At 28.6% G+C, this 20,706-nt stretch overlaps 1 protein-coding gene across 3 annotated transcripts in view; it reads right to left on the bottom strand.

Annotated features, from left to right (window-relative positions):
* Positions 1-20,706, bottom strand: part of LOC145829840 (triple functional domain protein-like) — a 70,182-nt gene that overhangs the window by 1,971 nt on the left and 47,505 nt on the right. Inside the window, exons 34-52 of one of the 3 annotated variants that reach the window (XM_082937709.1) lie at positions 13,504-13,617; positions 12,170-12,294; positions 11,815-11,910; positions 11,353-11,502; positions 10,984-11,067; positions 9,940-10,218; positions 8,889-9,046; positions 8,486-8,555; positions 7,942-8,124; positions 6,569-6,697; positions 5,448-5,611; positions 4,087-4,268; positions 3,075-3,320; positions 2,676-2,836; positions 1,939-2,009; positions 1,660-1,815; positions 1,370-1,495; positions 1,236-1,302; positions 386-563 (exon numbers count right to left, since the gene is read on the bottom strand). In XM_082937709.1, coding sequence (XP_082793835.1) covers positions 386-563; positions 1,236-1,302; positions 1,370-1,495; positions 1,660-1,815; positions 1,939-2,009; positions 2,676-2,836; positions 3,075-3,320; positions 4,087-4,268; positions 5,448-5,611; positions 6,569-6,697; positions 7,942-8,124; positions 8,486-8,555; positions 8,889-9,046; positions 9,940-10,218; positions 10,984-11,067; positions 11,353-11,502; positions 11,815-11,910; positions 12,170-12,294; positions 13,504-13,617 — 2,739 coding nt within the window. The remainder of the gene's footprint in view (positions 1-385; positions 564-1,235; positions 1,303-1,369; positions 1,496-1,659; positions 1,816-1,938; positions 2,010-2,675; positions 2,837-3,074; positions 3,321-4,086; positions 4,269-5,447; positions 5,612-6,568; positions 6,698-7,941; positions 8,125-8,485; positions 8,556-8,888; positions 9,047-9,939; positions 10,219-10,983; positions 11,068-11,352; positions 11,503-11,814; positions 11,911-12,169; positions 12,295-13,503; positions 13,618-20,706) is intronic. The other 2 variants (XM_082937710.1, XM_082937711.1) reach the window with 2 other exon arrangements.

Below are 20,706 nucleotides of genomic sequence, written 5' to 3' on the forward strand. Positions count from 1 at the left end.
CTTAAAGTATTATATCTAAATGTTTTTTTTCTATAAATAAAATTCAATCTGTTAATTGAATAAAGAATATATTAGAATTAAAAAAAAAACTTGGTCTATTTTCTTAAACTATTGGTAAAATCGTACAACGTTTATTTAAAACAAAAATATGTATTTGTATAATTTCATTAGTGTGTATACAATTGTAAGAATACACAAACAACTTCCAACTTATTTAGCTTTTATTGTATTTAATTTTAAACTTATAAATTATTAATGTTTTTTTGAACTTGTTTAATAGCTGATGGCAATTGTGGAAAAAAAAAATTCAACTACTTTTCTTGTTTCAAACAGAATTGACGCATAAATCTATAAAAAAAAAACTCTTTCAACACGTCGCACAAACCGAGCACGTGGGAGGGAATCCAGCCCTCCGCGGCCGGCTCGTTCTTGTTGGGGGGCCTGTGCACGAGGAACTTGTTGAGGTTGTTGGTGGCGATCACTTGCAGCAGCTCCCCTCTCAGCACGCATATCTCGTCCTCGGTCACCGACTCGTAGTCGCAAGCCGCCACCACCACCGTGTTCTGTGAGAATGGGTATGTACGTTGAGCGATACCGTTGTGTTGTGGGTTCAGACGATGCGGTGTGATCGTGCGTGTTTGTCGGAGATTTGACTACTTTTTTTTTAACACTTGTAAGTAGAATCGTTAATAAATGTGTACTTTTAAAGAAGTTGAAAGTGGAATCGTTAATAAACGTGTTTGTGTGCTTTTTGTCGTAAGTGAAACAGTTGAGTTCGAGGAGAAAAAACCGAACAAAGTGTGTCGGAGAATTTTGTAATAAAACTACGTTTTACTCTTTTAGATATCTTCAGTTATAATTAAATTGTTGTTCAAATGGAATTCTCAGCATTACTAACTGGTTGAATAAGAATCTAATTATAACTGAAGACATCTAATAGAGTTAAACATTGTTTTATAACAGAATTCGTTGAATAGTGTTATTTATATTTCTTAGTTAGTTTGTTATATTAATAACTTTTTAATAACGGAATTGAAACTATTGTTAACAAAAAAAAATTAAAAAAGCTTTGAGTTGAGTCTTATTGTACTAGTTAATTGAAATTATTGTGAATTAAAAGCATCTTTAAGAACAAAATAAACAACTCTTTAAAAACTTAATAGTTCTTAAAAAAAATATCTTTAAAAAAATATCTTGAAAAAATTTCACTCTTAAAAATATTAAGTCAAAATAACCTTTTTCCTTTTCTGAGTTAGCGGTTTGTTGCTTTCTTCACTGGAATTCAACCGTTCCAAATTATCACTGCCAAGTTTTTTTCAAAATTAATTACATTACCCAACAAAAAAAAAACTTTAGATCGACAACAAACTTGTTGGAAGAGGGGTAAATGTACTTTTTGCTGGTTGAAAGTTTTATGTTGGCAGGCGAATGTGGTCCCAACCAGAAACTGCCGTTAGTGAGATCAGGAGCTGACTTGTGAGATAGAAGGTCGTCCCTAACAAGTATATCGTATAAAAATTTTAATACAAAAAAAATTTATTTTATATAGCTATAATAAAAGTTATTACTTGTAAAAAAGGAATAAAAGTTTCTAAAAATGGTTCAAAACTACAAGGCAACTAAATAACGAAAAGTTTATCATCATTAAACACATCTGACCCATTCAAATGTGAAGAGTGCAGGGTTCTTGTCGTGCCATACTTGTTATTGTTGTTGTTCGAGTTCATGCTTAACAGTTTTGAAGATTTCGACCGACTGTGCTTCGGTTTGCTTTCCTTCAAAAGCTTTTTAGGCGTTGATCCGTTGCTGTTCTTTCTATGAAATAAAGAAATATTCAGCAAATGCTAACAAATAAAAACTTGTACTTAATTGCTTTATAGTTACTTGAGATAAATCAAGAATACTTTTTCATTGATAGAATCAAAAAGAAAAATTAACCTGGGTACAGTATTAGAAACTCCGATGTTGTTATAAGGGTTGCTCTTTGAATAATCTTTTTCTGTGGTGTTCTGTGTAATATTTCATAGCTTGTTATTTTGTTATGCTAAATAGTCTGTATATAGATACTTAACTAGGTGATATCAAAAAAATAGTATGTGAAAAACATTTAAAACTGTTTATCAATATGATTTTTTACTGTTCAGAAACGCTCTGATAATTATAAACTAGACCAACTTAATATAATGACAATTATATTAGAAATATCGTAAAAAAACCTTAAGATTCAAATAAAAAGACAAGCAAGGTCCATCTAAAAAACTAATTGAAAAATAACAATTGAAAGCTTTGAAAAATAGCTATTCAAGTTAATTGAAAGCCGATTGACTAAGAATTAAAATTTTAAACAATTATGTATTTATGAATTAAAAAAAAAAACTTAGTTAAGGAAATAAAAAACAGTTTTACACAAATATACAAGCCAATTGAATGAAACGGTGTTTATGACGCTATAACTTCAGTCGTAATAATATACTACGTCAATTCAACATTGACAATGAGAACTTGTAAACTAATGAATGTAAAACTTTTTGTATTAGCTAATAAACATACACTCTAGTCGAAAACAGTTATTACTGTTAATTTCGCTTTTAACTCATAAACTGCTTAAGAACTTCAATGTGTAAGTATGTGAGGCAATTCAAAAATATACAATTGCATAAAAAGCTTTAACTAACAATACAAGTATGGCTTTCATTTTCTTCATGCTTGAAGTGTAAGTTTGTTGTGACGGTACTTTGTGAAGGCGATTGTGTGACGTCATCACGTCCATATGATGTCACAGTTTCATCAACCGCCTTCTCGCAGTTTAAACGCTCGTTGTTGTTAGGGAGAGAAACTGTTGAGAATTAAGATAAATGTGTGTGTGTAAAATTTCAAACTTTGTCTTACTTAATATAAGGTAACAATTATGTAAATTAAACTACATGAATAATTAAAAAAAATAAATGCATTAATCATAAATATTTATGAATCATAAAAAAATTAGGTAATTCTAATTTTTATTTTTAACTGTTTAGAGAAAAACAGTAGTTTTAATTAATAAGAGTTAGTTAGTATAAAAGTTAAAAACTGACTTAATAAAGAGTCATTAACAAAGATCGGTGGTTTAGGAAAAGGTTTCACAGGGGTCACTGGTGTGTTGTAAGTTGGTTTTGTTGCAGTTGTATCTGGTGTATTTGATCTGGCAACATTCTTCAAAGTACTGTTATTCGAGTTGCTTGTGTTGAAACTACTGTGCCTACTTCTATTCTTATTGTTGTTGTTATTGTTGCTATTAACGTACCCTTTAGATTTTTGATACTGGATAGGTAACTGCAAAGCTGAAATAAATAAAAACATCATTAAGGCATTTACTTAATTTGAATTTTGTTTTAAATAAAGCACTGTTTTGCAGCCTTTTGTTAAGCTCGTAAATATAAGTATACACACATTGCACAAATGTCAAAAAAAGTATTTTTTGAAAATATGTTAATTAAACAGCTTTATCTTTTTAGTATAATAAACTTATCTGAAAAGCTTTTTTTAGCTAACAAAAAACACATAATCCTTAATTGAATTATACCGACTAAATGTAATAAAAATAAAAATATATTGTTTATAAAATAATTTTTAATATTACGATTATATTCTTGAAATTTTAATCACATGTATGAAACCTTATTGAAAAAATATTAATAAAATTTTACCACAGTAATAAAATAATTAATAAATCAATAACGAATGTTTTTTAAACAAACACAAAGTATTAAATACTAATAAATAACACGTAAATAACTATGTAAGATTGTTGAAAATTATAACTTAAAGTTTAAAGCTGACATCTTAAATGATGAATTAAAAATGACAACATTTATAATAGTTTAACAAAGCAAACAAAAAAAAACTTTCAAAAACACTATTAGTAAACCATTTAGTTTATTTGCACTTCGATTAAATCATAACAAGGTAAAAAAATTGCATGGTGTATTGAATAGTAATCAAAAAAAATCAATAATCTATTACTAATAATAAATTGGATACAATTTACGCCAGTAAAAGCTACCAAAAGTAACTTTCAGTTAAAAATAGCAAGCACAGCTTACTGACCATTGACGAAATCCAGCTGTTTGTCGAGTTGAAACTGCACTGTTTGGAGCCAGTTGTCTTTTACGCTCTTGTCAGCTGTGCACAGTTGAAACTTGGATCCGTCTCTCCGCGAAATCAGTTCAAGCTTGAACATCGCATCCCCTCCTTCCGAGTCTCTCACTGATAAATCCGCTGTCTTCACCCTGATTTTGTTAATTATTTTAAAACTCATATTTATGGAAATATATGTTAAAATTCGGTCATACTTTTACATAATATTTCTAAAAAAGAAACATAAAAGTTTGAAACTGGTTTGACTTATTATATCTACTGTCAGTTTCACTAGATTTATACATTTTAGTTGAAACAATTTATCATATTTAAGTTCAAAATAATTTAATTTGATATATGAATATAAGTGGTGTTTTTTTAACCTTACGTAAACTAAACGAAATATTTCATTTTGAAAACGATTTTGCACTTCAATTGATTTTAAAGCTGAGGTAAAAATAGAATTTAAACATTACAATTTGTTTATTAAACTACATCCTGTTTTTGTTTCACATTTAGAAAGCAAAAATAAAAACTAAGTTCTCAAGCATCCGCTTACGTTTTAAATCTGTTCTTCTATTCAAATGGTTTGTAAATAATTTATGATCGATTAGGAAAAATCTATGATGACATCAAATTGATGCCTCTGTCATTTTTCTCCTTGAATACGTATTAGGAAAATAAATATTTTAGTGAGTGTTTTATTTTAGGAGTTTTGTTTAACTAAGGTCAGTTTTTTTTTTCTCTGAGAAAAAAATCCATAAAAACACACAGAAGACAGGGTGCACGACTATTAAAATTTTGATAATTCAAATTCCGGAAGTTTAAATTTTAATAATTCTGGGTTATTGTTGATTATATTTTTATTAGATAACAAAAAACAAAAATAGTTTACCTTCATAATCTTATTAACAACACATAAATAATTATTTTTTTGAAATTTAAACTACTTTTTGAGGTATGGCTAATATAAGTTTCAAAGATTTCTTAATTCCTGTTTTTATAAAAAAATGGTTTTAATTTTTTTCAAATTTAATATCTTATTATTCCGACCTACATGAGAATTTTTTCGGATATATATTAGTTTTTGAGATGTGGCCCCTTACACAATTTCTAATAATTTTAAATGTTGAAGTTTGAATTGTCATGTAACTCATTAGACTCTAACCTAAAAAACAGCACACAAGTCACTTGAATCAAAAACCTCAACTCAATGATAATGCAGACGAACCAACAAAAAAATTGAAAAGAACGCATTGAAAAACACTCCATTGGATATACGTAGGAGCTCTACGAGTATCCTTTACCAAGTTAAAAACAAAACAACTAACAGGTTTTTGAATATGTACTGCAGATCGTCGTCTTTCTTGTCAACCACCTCAGCGAGCACGACCGATTGTTCGAACAGGAAAACCTTCCTCTCGTTCTCCTGGCTCAGCTCCCTGACAACGAACGTGTCTTGGAGCAGCAGCTTGCCCTGCGCGTTGATGCGACCCTGAAGTTTTGAACTTTATAGATACTTGCTTTACGTTACGAAAGCTAAAAACTTTATACAGTGAAAAAATTAAAATTTAACATGAACAACTACACGTAATGTGATCGATGACCGAAAGGTCTTTCCATGCATCAGGTCATTTGACCATATTTCTGAGCGTCAACTTCTTTTTATCGTTTTCAATAAACTCTTATGAACTGTTACATAATAAAAAAAACTTAACTGTTAATGTGTATAATTTTACAAAGTCCAAGGTCAATTATTGCAATTTTAAAATGACCTTGACCAAGCTTAACTACTACAAAGTGTTTCAGAAGTTTATTTTTTTGCGTTTTTAAAATTATAAAAATTCTTAACTTTATATAATCAAAATTTAACCACATGTGTACGATTAAAATTAAATAAAAACACTTTTTCACTCATAACAAATTACTTCATTTCATTAAGTTCAAGAGGAGACGTATTTCAAAAATTTCTTAACATAAAGACTATCACGTAAAAGTGATCAAAACAAAACTTTGAGCTCAAAAATTGTACTAAAATTTTTATTACAACAAGTTTTTACTGAAGCTAAAGCCGTGATACTATTTTGATTTATGCTTTTTGCACAATAGCAAAACATTTTTTCTTGTATTTTTTTTCTTTTTAATTGCTATTATGATATGCACCAGATTAAAGAAACATTTGTACTGTTTGCAAATAATTTTAAACATTTCGTTCATGTTAAACAGTAAAATTATTTACGTAGCTAGTATTTATTTTGACTACTAAAAAGTGTGAACAGTTATAAAAATTTACATTTGTCAAAAGATGCAAACCTCGATAAACAAAGATCAATTTCAATTCAATAACACAACTCATACTTAATAGTTTTTTTTTCAGTACAGAATACAGAAATTAGAAAAACAATCAAGAAAAAAATTTCGCTGAGACTTTACGCATCAAAATCCAACTAACAGGAAAACTTTTCATTCTTCCAACGGTCATCATATCGTTGGCAAGTTTCGGAATGATGTACATGACATCCACTGCTTGCTCCAGCAAGCTCGAATCTTCACCCGCCCGCACTGTGAACTTCAGTATGTCCTGTTCAAATGTTTTTTATTCAGTTTTTTTTAAGTTTTCATTCATATATGCAGGGTTGCCAAGTGTTTTTGGCAAATTTTCTCCAGGTTTTCAAAATTTCCTCCGGGTTTTTGAAATTACAAGTTTTTAGTCTATTACAGGTCTATTAATTTAAATTTAATTTTAAGGTAAGAAACTGTGTTAAATAGTATAAAAACATTGAAAAGATACAGTAAAAAGCTACTTTAAATGTGTTTTTTAAATAAAAATTTTTTTGACGACGACAATTTATTTTATCTATACGATAAACTTTTTGCGTCAAATCGAAATTTTACTACTTAACATATTAAAATTGTTAAAAATTACAGGTTTTTCCAGGTTTCCTGGTTTTTGGCAAAACTGACATATTAACTGAAAATATCTTAAATTAATGTTATTTGAAAATGTTCTAACAAAAACTAATTACAATAAAAAAAATCTTAATTAAAATTTTTTAAGGTAAACTTTCTGTTTAATTAAAAGCTTTTAGTTTTGAAGTATTTGCTATACACCATTAAAAATTTAATTTTTCAACTTTACAAGCAGCAGCTGAAAAAGTTAATACTTAAAGTAGAAGCTGCATTTCACTTAACAGGATTAGTATATAATAATAAAATATAACACTAAAACGTTATAACCGTAACATCGTTAGCTAGTCAATTAACTTTTATCATTTTGCATTATTAGAAATTCAAAAACTAATCAAACATAAAGCAACATGTCAGAAAAATTTGCCTTTAAAGTTTGTGTTAATCTTTTATCTGGCTTCGGTAGAACAATGAAATGATTTATTTGCTTTCTAGTTTGAGGTGTGGTTTTCGTAAAATAAGTGATTAGATTAAATAAGACTTTGACGCAAATGTTTGATAAGTTAAAACTACCACAAACAAACTCATAACATGGAGCTTATAAAGTTACAATTGTGCGATATTGATCTAAAATCATAATTTAATGAATGATAAAATTAAAAAAAAACACAAAAGTTTCCGAGAGGGTAAATTTTTCTTTTCATAATCTATCTTCACACAACTGTGAAATCATTTTATACAAAAGAATTCTATTTACCCTAGTTAGTTTCGTTAAAATCTTTCTTTTAGTTCAAAACTTCTATTTTAAAATCTGAATTATATGCACTATCAATTACCACCATAGTTTCCTTACTAAAAAAAAAACAAGTAAAAACAAAAACCAACAAATTGCCATTAAACATATTCTACACAAAATACCTTCAGCAGCAACTGATACTTCATGATGCGCTGCACCGGCTTGATCAGGTAGTCTGCTATTGACAGCTTGGTGCCCACCTCAGTTTGCAAGTTGGTGAAGTAGGGAGTCTTGTGCTTTCTGACCAGGTATTCAGACAGCGGCTTGTTTTGGCAGTATATCACGTACATCTGCAACCTCCGCTCCTGCGTTGAATGACCATTGTAATAAAATTGTTACTTGAAATTAATGTGTTAATAAAATTCATAGCAGAATTAGTTGAAATTGAAATAGCTATAAACTAGATTAATGATTTGAAAAACTTGTAATTATAAACAAATAACAACAAAATAACTGTTAAAAAAGTAAAAAGAGATGAATGAAAGAATGATACAAAATAATTTACGTTTTCGGTCCATGTTTAAACTGTATATTACAATCCAGTATCAAAACTATTTAAATACTGCTTTTTTACACTTGTTTTAACGTTTATTGCATTTAACAAGTATTTTTAGTTAGATCATCAATGAATTTTTTAGTTTAAAAAATCTTAATAATTTTACTAACATATCTTTTGAATAAACTTCCTACTTGAGACGAATTTTCACGGCATTTCCTTACTTCTTTCACAAAGACACTGCAAACGTTTTATTTCTTTTTAGATACTAAAAACGCCAATCTCAATTAATTACAAGTATTCAAACATTATTTTTTTTATTTATAATCGTTATGTTTATGCAAATGTAAAGCGCCGTACTGAATTTAAACAAATAAAGAAATTAATGGTATAAAACTTTATTAATTCAATATGTTTTTTACCAATGTTATTAACATAAGTTAACATAAATATCTATAAGCAGCTGTTTGTTCTTTGAAAGTGAATATTTATACAACTTTTTTTAAAGAACAAAACATTAAACTATTAAAAAAAACTTAAACATAACTAATTTTAAATTACTCAATAACATACTCTCTGTGCCACTCGTATATAGACAGTATGTTTCCGAATATTATCTTTTCCTGTTGCTTGTCGGGATCGGGCAGACCTCTATCCATGACTTTGCTCATGTAGCACTCCACCAGCGTCTCAAGATCCTGCACGTAATCTTCTTCCGTTGTTAGCAGCTCCTGATATGTTTTTATTGTAAACAAAAATGTCCATAAGGAAAAGAATGACTTCAATATTTTTTTTTTTGAAACTCGTTTACTACATCTTAACATAGTTACAAACGTGCAGTTTTTGTCTAAATTAGTCTTTATATTTTTAAAGAGTTGAAAAATAATTAGCTTTAAAAAGTAGATAAAAAAAAACATTGCATTAAAAGTTTTAATTTTATGGCAAAGCTTTTTACAAGCATCTCCAACTTATTAATTTCACTCTTAACATGAAGTAGTTTTTAAAACATCTTTAACATCATTAAAATGATATCATTTACATAAGTTTAGTTAAAAAAAAGTAGTTTTGATTAAAAACTTGAAAAAAACGTAAAAAGGTTAAAAATTAAACTAATATCCTCAAAAAACGTATTTATTAGTTTTCAAAGCTCAAAAAAAAGCACAGACGAAATAATTTATTTATTTTTAAACATAAATTCCCTTGATAAATCAACAAAACTCTAGAGATGAAACTCTCACGCTGATACGCTTTCTAAATTAAAATCATGAAATTTCCGTAAAAAATTAAAAGCGTATCTACGTAAGTATATACGTAATCTAAGACCAATTAATTATGGAAGGATACAGTAGAGAGAAAAACTAGAGAATTCCCAAAAATAAAAGTTTTGATACTAAAATGATTTTTATAGACTTCTTGTTAGAACAAACTAAACATACATTTGTTATGAAAGACAAATTTTAGCAAAATTTAAAAATATTTATTTAAACTAAATAAAAATGTATATTAAAAAAAAACATTACTCTTGCAAGAAAAAAACGATACATTAATTGATGTTATGTTTAAAGTTTTGAAATCTTTGAAAAAGATTTTAATCTCCACAAACTTATCGTAAAAACAAACGAACTTGCAAGACGTATTCCCGCTGCTTCACCGCCTTCTCCTCGTCCGTCATCTCGTCGAACGACTTTTCCTTTGTGACGTCGTCGGCCGCCTTTGTCGCGTCACCTCCGTTGTTCGCGACGTCGCACCCGTCGCCCGAAGTTCTTCGAAGGTGTTCGGAGGCGGAGGAGGGCGAGACGAGAGAGGTCTCCTTCACTTCGGAGGGGCTGAGCAGGTTGAGCGTGGAGTCCCGGGAGTTCCTGTCGGACGCCACCGACGACTTGGCCGACTGCGTGTCGTCCGTCTGTTGCGAGCATTTTAAATTTGACCACAAGTTTGTAACTTGATGCGCGGGAAGAAAATTCGTTTAAAAATGCAAACATGTCGAACCGAAAAGTCTAAAGTCTATACAAATTGATTAGGACTAAATCTAAAAGTAAACAAAAATACGATGTATAGAACCAGCGCTAAAAATTAAAATTGTTATTTATTTTAAAACTTAAGAAAGTCTGTAAGAAATTAAAACATAATTAATTCAGATTCGTTTGAAAATGTTATAGTAAGCAATAAAAATAGCTATAATTAAAAAAAAAAATATATATACGACGATGAAATCAGTTTAAAAAAAGAGAAGGACATTTTAATTAATTTCACATTACTTTCGAATCAGCACAATACTAGCGAGCGAAATCAGCAATAGAAAAAATTAAATCATTACTGAAAGTCTCTGTTTGCTGTGATATAAACCAAGTAAATTTTGATTGATGGCTGATACAAAGATTAGATTGCAAAAACTTCATGGCCTTAATATCAGCCTTTATGACACACGTGAGTATTTAAACAAACAAACTAATTAGAAAAATCATGTTTTTGCTCGATGAATCATTTGGTGCGGAGAAATTAAGTAACACAAAACATGTTCTTAAAACGTTGTTGAATCTTATTTATTCTTTTACATGTTAAAAGTTTAAAGTGTTACCTTACCTAACAGTATTTTATTTAATTAATAATTATCTATTGTATTTTTTATCACTCTAGTCTGTAATTTTCAACTAAACAAGAAATTAACCCTTTTTTCCCAAATATCAGAGCCGTTTGCTGCAGGTAGCTGATAATTTGAAAACCTTGTCGGTATTTGACTATTACTTGGCACCTGTAAGCAATATGATGAGCTTTGTAAAGAAAAGTCCAAACCAAGATAAGCATGCAAAGCTAACCATGAAAACATAAATTACAACACAACTGGAGTTTCAACTTGTTTCATACTAAAAATTCCTAGCAAAACAAGCATTTAGTCAATTTCATTACGTTTTTTATAGAACTGAATGTTTTAATTAGACTTACATGGTTAAAAATAAATTTTTCCAATTAATGAAACTTGCTATTAAAAAAATATGAAAACAAGGTTTTTAAAACAATGAGTAAAAGAGTTTTCTACCGGAAATTTTTCAGTGATTAGTTTTTCCATCTCTTTCTTGAGGTCTTTTGAGGGGGACTTTCGCAGGAACGAAGGCTGCCTTGAAAATGAGTCAAGCTCTGTGGTTGGCTTACCGACAGCTGCTTCTACCGTCTGATTGGTTGAATCAAGCTGCAACAACAAACCATGCAAAATTTAAAGCATGCGATGAAAACAATTTAAGTATAAAAAAACTTTTTTTTTAAATATAATTTATAACAATTACGTAAACTTTAACATGATAAAAAATGTTGAACATATTTAAAGCATTGTTTGATTTTTTTTTATACAATATTGACTATCAAACATAAACTTCAGTTGAAAAACACATAACTCAAACATACATCCAAAAACAACATTAAACTTTTGAAAACGTCGATAACGAAACCAGTAATCGAATCTGTGGTACCACAAATTAATTTATTGCTCAAAAAAAAAACTAACATTGGTGAAGGTAGCAGCAGTTGTTACGATTTGCATCGGCGGAGGCAATTCGCTCTCGTCCTCAATAGTATCTTGCTTTTCGTCGTACAGTGTGTGCTATTATGTGTTAGTAATCTTGTTACCAATTTTTATTTGCCGATCTTGTTCATACGCGACTTAGATTAATGGAGTAACATTACGCTAATTTGCAGTATACTTCTAGTTTACTTTTTTTGAGAGAAGTTTTGTAAAAATACTAAATTAAACGAAGTATTTTGTACAAAGACGTAAATGTATTACATTTTTTGTAAATTACTTAGTATAAGTTTTTAAGGCATTACAGAAATGTTTTATTTGTAGTAGTTGAAAAAATTACTTTTATGCTTTTGTCAAGGGTAACTTTGTCTCCTGAATGTTTTCCAACCTGGTCATTTCTTTCGGGCTGATTGTTGTTGGATGTGGACTTCTTTCTAGAAGCAGAAGGCAACCACTTTCGGAATCCTGTGAAAAATACTATTGTAACTAAAGTATATAAAACATCAGTATTTTTAGTCGATCTAATATAAATTAAAAAGTACACACCGTCAGTGTTACAGATAAAATTTAAATCTAATTGACTTAAGAACAAAATGCAAACAAGCTATTAGCTTCTTAGCTGTTATGAAGGTTCTTACAGCTTAAGTTTTAAATTTAAAGTACTTTAAGATACAAGTATTTAGAACAGAGGAAAAATATTCAAAAACAACAGTTTATGGGAATTTTCGAAATATATATACAGAGAAGCCATGTATTTGAAGCTGTAAAACAAAAATAGAACAAACTGACATGGGTTCATATACATCGAAAAATCTGACAAATATCAATTCATAACCACTCTGTAAAACATCTACAAACGGGCTTAGGCTTAACGGTCAACTTGTTATGAAGACTTGCATTCATTAGGCAGCTAAGTTCAAGTAATAAAACACCATGAAACGAACTTTATCATTTCAGCGCTTCGCCGTGTCAAATTGAACACACTTTATCTTTTTAAAGGCCATTTTAGTTCACACAGTTTTCTGTTGTCAGAGGCGACTGCTTTTTTTGACATTTCAAATAAACTGGCAGCCAGCGACGTTGCTCATACTTTTATGGTGATGTTTGGTATGTAAATTACAACAGTAATTGATGGTAGACAAGCATGGAAAGTAAAAACGTCGTCAGTCAGATCAAACGGCAGTCAGACTTTGAGATTGCTTAGACTAAATATTTTAACCACAATTACTAACAAGTAATTAAGGAAATGAAAGGCTTACAAAAAGCACGAACAATAACAGTGATTGAATTCTGTGTATAACTTTACTTTTATTGAGTCTAGGACAAATTAAATTTAAAATTCTAAAGATAAAGTTTTAAAACAATCAATAATCTTTCACAATTGATCAAAAAGATAAGAAAAAGACTTCAAAGATTTATCAATTAAGAAATTAGGTTGAAGTAGCTATACAAATAATACTTAAACTCCTTTAACAGTATGAAAGAAAATAAAAAACATATATACAAACAATTTTAGGTAGAAAATAACTTCTAATCATTAATAAAGAATTTACTTAATTGAATTTAAAAAAATACTAATTAATTTAAAATAGTAACTTGCTTTTACCCTCATTATCGAGCTACCTAGAGATTTCACACACATAAACTTTCAAGTAAGAACAACAAAAAACTCACCAGACTTCTTTTCAGCGGGAATGGAAGCCGCAGAACTGAGCTGGAGTTTGCCAGTTTTGAGAGACAAGTTAGCAAGATCCAAACTCGAATTTTTTCCATCCATTCCAGCAGCTCCTGTTTAAAATCGATACTCAGTTGAAGTTCGATTTTTAATTACCCATCTCAGCGAATGGCAACAATAAAGAAAAGCACCTTGTTTGCTCTATTTAAACTTGCCATGCGCTTTTATGTAAGCAAAAGCCTCGGCAATATTTGACTTTTCAAAAACAAACTTAGACTGAGATTTTAAATGTTTTTGAATGGTTTTAGAGATGAATCAATGCCAAAAGTTAATCTATTCAGTTGTGAACGAGACAACTTGGTATTTTCGACAAAAAGCTCTTTAATGTATATGCTTTGAAAAAAAAAAAGTTATCTAATAAAAAACTGGATATATACAGCAGTATAAACTTGAGAATAGTTCATTATATGGCTATTACAAAAATAAATATTTTTTAAAGTACATTTGAAAATATTATTATTTATTTAATTATTAAATTGTATATTTTTATCATATTAAAAAAAGTAAATTAGTGTATATTTTTAAAATCATTTTTATAAACTAAAACAAATTTAACACTATCTTAAATTAAAAAGTAATATAAATGAAATTTTTTTTTAGTTGAGTTAATTTGACAAGCAGACAAAATCTACCTTAAAACCAAAACTTGAATTGAAATTTCAACAAAATGAACTATTATTTTTTAGTATTCATAAAGATAGCAAGTAGTCCACAACAAGATTACTCAAATCCGAAACAACCCGGCTGCTAAACAAAAAAGGAAATAAGTTAAAATGAGTCAGTGACAACTGGAGCGAAACAGAATTATCTTGAGCGGAGGAAAGTTTAAGGAAAACTTTTTGCCTTTGCGAGCATCATGTAATTGAATAAATACAAATAATCTATGTTTAGACGTTCCGACCAACTGGTAGCTGTAATACGAGCTCTGCCTATTTTTTACTGTTTAAAAAAATAAGCACAGTTTGCAGAAACGATTTTAATTCAAAAACTTTCTTTTACAAACTTCAATACAAAAAGAAAACATCATTTTGCAGTGTCATTTTGCCCACAAAAAACATAGTTTTAAGACTATGGGGTAAGAAAAAACAACAAACAATTTTTTGCTACGAAGGCAAAAGCTTAGCTAGGCTGGAAACATCATGACTTTGAAAAATGATCTCAAAATTTTCTTTGTTCAGCATCAAAGAAAGCGCTTTATATGGCAAAACTTTTTAGCTGAAGTTTGTGCGTTAATACAAACTCGCTTGAAAAGCTTTACAATTTCGAACAAAACATGAACTCGGCTGAAACACGATCACTGGTATGCTGGTTTGTTTATGTTTTTGTGTATGATAAAGACAAAAAAGATTTTTTTTTGTTCAATAAAACACAGATCTAGAATAAAACTTTGTATAATTTGAAATAGCTAAAATCAAGGTCTCAAGAGTAAATTTTTCAAATAGGTCTAATAGTAAGTCTATACATGAATTTCAAAATTATTTCTTTACTGCATAAAAGTACTTAACTACAAACAAAACAACATTAACAAAAAAAAATTAATCAAGTTGCGTAAATATTAGTTGTAACAAAGTATTTGAAAAGTATTACAGTTTTGTTCTACCAAACTGGCAAATTAATATAAATGGACTATTTATTTGAAAATTCAGAAAACAGCAGGGCCAAATATTGAAGTGTTGTTGACCTTCACTTTAATGTTTACCTTCTAAAAACACCGGATACTCCAACATATGTTGCCTAATTGAACCGTTAACCTTTACATATTTTTACTATTTTAAGAAAAAAATTGATTACAAAACACTTGCATTTTGGTTATGATTAAACATCTGGTGTAACTATACATCAGTTTTTTCAAATATATTTTACTTGCCCATAGTTATTGAAAAAATATAAGTTTTTGCAAACTACAGAGCCAATGTTTTTTTATAACAAACGAAACTTGAGCAGAAAATTAAACTCTTAAAAAAGGTGAAAATTAGTTAAATATATCGTAGAGCTTATTTTGAATACTTTACCTTAAACTAAAAGACTACATTTTAAGCAAGCTTAAAATTGATTGAGCGTTTTGCATGAAAAAAAAACAAAGATTTTATGGATTAGTTAAACCTGAACGCAGAAGTTTTGGCATAGAATCGAGCTGTAAACCTTTCAAACAATTATCACGCAAAAAGCCTGTAAATTTGTTATTGCTGGATTTTTTTCTTTTGAAAATCCATTAACTTTAACTAGCAACTCAAAAAACCAATAATATTATACCTTACTTGACAATTTAAACAAGAACCTCTGTCTTAAAAATATAATAGGAATAAAAAATTTAAATTTGAATTAGATAGATAACATTAAGAAAAGTATCATAAATTCTACTCCAGGTTGCTTTAAAATATTTTAAACTTAGACTAATTAGAACATGAAAATAAAGAATATTTTTGTAAGCAATTAAATAAAAATTTTATAAGTTAAAAAAAAATTGAAAGTGTTTATTAAATGCAGAAAACATTAAGAACTAATTGTGTTCGGAAAGATAAACAACAATCAAAACAGTGTCTCTGCTGCAAATACAAGCAGTTTTAAACAAGTTTACGTTGAGTATTTATTTTTAATTTTCCTGCTGCAATAATTTGCTGCTTTTAAATTGAAACTGAAAACAATATGCAACTTGTAAAATAAACAAGGCCACCTACAAGATTGCTTTAATTATTTTTTAGTTTCAAGCGTAATTAAATTCATCTCATCTTCAATTTTCTGCTTAATTAGCTTTCAAAGATGAAGTAGTAAGTGTAAGAGCAGCAAAAGTTTATTTTACGAACCCGTTTTAACAATGTTTTAAACTGTTGTTTACTTTCAAAAAAGTTCAATGTTATTTTTTTAATAAAAAACAATAGAATAAAAGTCACAACTTTAATTAAAAGAAAACGACTTTAAAAACTAATCTTTTTTCACTTAAAACGTTATACGTATTTTAACAAACACGCCAAGGCACACATTAAGTAGGTTTTTGTTACATGTTTGATATTAACTGAGAAAAAACAAACAAAAATCTCAAAAATATAAGTTAACAGCAATAGAATTTATCAAATGGTTTAACAGCTGTTAAAAAGTGCTAAACAGGTTAATTTGCTTTTTGCCCTTTTCAGAAAAAAAACAGACTTTACTTATTTTCTGATGAGATCAAATATCTAGATGATTTGACACTTATTACAATTTTGTACGTCTAGTAATAAGATTTTTTTCAAACCCATCGATTATTATTGACTAAACTGTTGCTAACATAAAGGAGAACTTTGTAATTAAAAAATTCTACAAGTTTCACTTTCTTTCAGAATTAAATTAAATCTAGAAAGTGACGGAGACATTTTTTTTCTATGATAATTTAAACTTTGTTTAAGCTCAAAATTAAAAACGGTCATCAAGTTGTCAAGCCATACACTCTGCGGCTTTCAAAGGCCGAAGCAAATATAACACAATGACTCAATCTAATTTATTACAGGCAATAAGGCTTGGCTGATTGCTTTTGTTGATGGATCAACATTTAAAAAAGATTTTTTACAATTAAGATGTGAAAATCAGCTTGCACACAAGCAAGGCTAAGCGGCTTATTATGTTTTACCAAACGCTTTACGTGTTTATAAAATTTGCTTTTTCCCTGCGCACTTTATAAAATAAACAACGCAACATGTTTTCGAAACTTCGAAGTTATTCAACAACCGCAGCAGTTTAAAATTTCAAAAAAATTTGTGACAGTCAGCATAATCGGAAAAGGTCAGACAAAACAAATATAAGTTGCTTATTGCGATTATCAGTCAAACAAAGTGAAAATCTATCATTTAACCGAGCATTTATTCTTAACTATGTGAAAGTGCATTAAGACAGGTTCAATGGGGTTTAATAGTAATTTATTTATCGTTAAAATATCATTCAAACGCTCTCCGCACTGAGATAACAATTTCAATGATAAAAGTTTATCACTGTTTACGTTGAAACTCACAATATAGCAGGTTAGAAAGGTTTTTTGGTCAAAACTGTTTGACGGATGCTTATTTACATTCTTATGAGTTGAACTTATCTTTGATATATTGCCACTTTAAAACTAGAACGATTTTATTATTTAGAATGTTAAACCTACATTGATAGATTAAAAATATACAAATATAACTGTTAGTTATGCTTTTACATGTACAATACATTCAAAAACTAAAAACTCTTTTTTACACATCTGCAATAAAGGTGGACAAAAGGTTTATACAAAACTTTAAAATGGACAAAAGAGAAAATAAAAATGAGACAGTTGACTTCCTTGAAAATTCAACCGGCATAAATCAAAGTAGATCAAGAGATATATTTTTAAGTCAACTGCAAATTATTAAATTACACTTTTTTTAGTGCACATAGAACATTTAAAAAAAGTAAATTGAAATTTAAAAACTTAAGTGAAGCTTTAAAACACAGACAGTGTCTTATTTAAGCTTTTTTGTTAATGCTATTTTTTTAGTAGAACTAAAACTTCTTTAAGCAAACTTTAATCTTTAATTCAAAAACATGAACAACGAAAATTAAACATAACTGCAGTCGTTTTTGGGATATTTCCGTAGATCATACTGTGGCAAATTATTAATAACAAAATGATCATTAAAAAAATTAAAGAAAATTTTATTAGCAACGGGATTTTTTACAACATCTTAAAAAAATATTATAAAAAATGTATCAATTGACTTTAAAACTGTTTTGAGTTCACTCAATTAAATTTACAATAGTAATTTTTGAGATAATCACATCGTAGAAAAATCAATCATTTTTATTACAACACTTTTTTGTCTCATTGTACTTAACATTTCCACAACTTCAAAACATTTCTCCAACGAAGCCCACTGTTTGATTTGGTGACGTAATGTAAACAAAATAAATTGAAAATACCTCAAATACTTCACCTTTCGTTTTTTTTTTCAGTCCAAGTTTTTACGTCGTGACCTAATTTATGCACAACTACGTAAACATTTTTTTCAGCCGACAACCTATTTTCATTTCGGTATGCAGTTTTAATTTTCATCGCAAAATAAACACAGATTTATATGATTTGTTTTCAATACTCAAAAAACTAAGTAAATTTTAAACTAAGTTTAACAAATACAAAATAAACTAAAAAACAAACTGTCCAGTATACTTCTTGCTTCTAAATAAAAAAACAACTAAAAAACAGCTATTCCTCAACCTCTAAATTCAAAAAGTCTTCAAAACGAGCTTAATCAAACTATGTCTGTATATTTTTAAACATGCGAAATTACCTTTCATTTTGTTTTTTTCCACTTTCTTCAGGCAGCAGCACAACAGCCAGCCAAGGGTCTTGTTGCCTTGTTGGGTGAAGTTGTCGTCAACTGAAAACGAAGCTTCGTCCGATTCACTCGGCTGAGTTTTGTTAGCTTGATCGCCCATTTGATTACTACTAAGCACGGCTAAAATGTGTTTTTAAATTGAAAAAGTATAAATCAACTGCTTACAAACAAGCTTTATTTTCTAAACAAAACAATACTTGACTGCAACGAAATCAAACTTGTTAAAAAGCGAAACGAACAATGTTTTCCTGTCAAACCAAGTGTGTTCTAGCACAAACAAAAGCAACATTGTGCCAGCAAAAAACTTTCTTCCGCTTATCTGCCAACTAAAGCGAGAGAGTTTTTCTTTTTTCTTTTTTTAACTCTCTCACAAACTGGTCAAATTTTTTGAAAATTCCTTGTTTTTGTGGGAAAATAGCAACTTTCGAGGCTAAAAGTCTGCGCAAAACTTTTTAGTCGCAGGTTACACAATTTCTCTGTTACTAAATTTAAAACAAAGCCTCTAATGTTTTGTGTAGAATGTTTACCAAGTTTGTTTTCTACAATTAAAAGCTATTCTAAAATCATACTCATATTTGTTTGAATACTTTCGACTGTTACTGTTATAAATCTGGTAAAATCAAATAAAAACTGTGTAAACACAAACTTTTACTAAAATAAACTGAAAATATTAAAAAGAAAACTACTGTTAAAACAACAAAAGTAAACATTTGTACTACTTTCTAAGGTAACATATCAATTATAATCAAAACTAGTAATGCCATTATCCTATAGTTAAAAAAGCACTTTCTAATATCGAAATAAATCATCTTGATTTGAAACTAAGTACAACTATTTTTTATTATATTAAACATCACGTTAAAAATCTCATAATTTAATTTAAATCGATTAGTAGCGTGACTTATCTGTTGAACTTTTGAAAGAAATGGTAAACAAGTTAAATAAGAAGTTAAAAAATGATTTATCACTTTTGATTTCCTTTACCAAAGCTATTTTTACTTCGTGGTCTAAAAAGCATTTAGTAAATTACTTACATTCGAAATTGCTGACTATTTGGCATAAAGAGAAGTTTTATAATTTAAAAACTAGTTAATAAAACAGTAATTTTTTTAATAAAAACAACTTAAAAAGTATATATGAAACAAAAATAACTTGTTAAATTTGGTAATTAACAAATACTAGTTGATTATTTTTTATACTGCTAAAATAAAAAATCTACATGTAATATTTGCGAGTAAATACGAACTATAAATCAAACTCTAGTAAATAGCATAGTAGTCTATCGTTCGGTATATTTATGACGTTAAAATATTGAATACTAACAAAAAGAAAACTTTTATTGTAATAAGTTTCTTACACTGCTTATTTGTCAATTAACATTTGAGAGTAAATATAATTTTGTTGTTTTCCCAGACGTTTTAATTCATCAACTGGCTATGTACTATCATGACTCGAGCAAAGAAATAACACAGAAATTAGCATTTAACGCTTACAATTTACAGCTAGAAATGATTTAAAAAATTGAAAAACAAAGTTGTCTTGAACTTTGTAGAACTATTTACAAGCTTAACATAGACAACTACTGAATTTTCCAAAGTACTGAACTTTCGTTGAAATTGATTTTATCTGTACAATAAATATCAATGTGTTACTTAATATGAAAGTTTTCATTTAGGATGAGGATTACAAATAAGCTTAACAATTTTTAGATGTTATCAAAAAAATTATAAAGTATTTTATCTATATGAGCTTGAACAATTTTTAAATTGCGAGAAAACAAATTACTAAAGTCTGAACAAAGTTACATTTTTACATAAA

The sequence above is a fragment of the Thalia democratica genome, chromosome 2, assembly GCF_965202585.1.
Source record: "Thalia democratica chromosome 2, ktThaDemo2.hap1.1, whole genome shotgun sequence".
NCBI lineage: Eukaryota > Metazoa > Chordata > Thaliacea > Salpida > Salpidae > Thalia > Thalia democratica.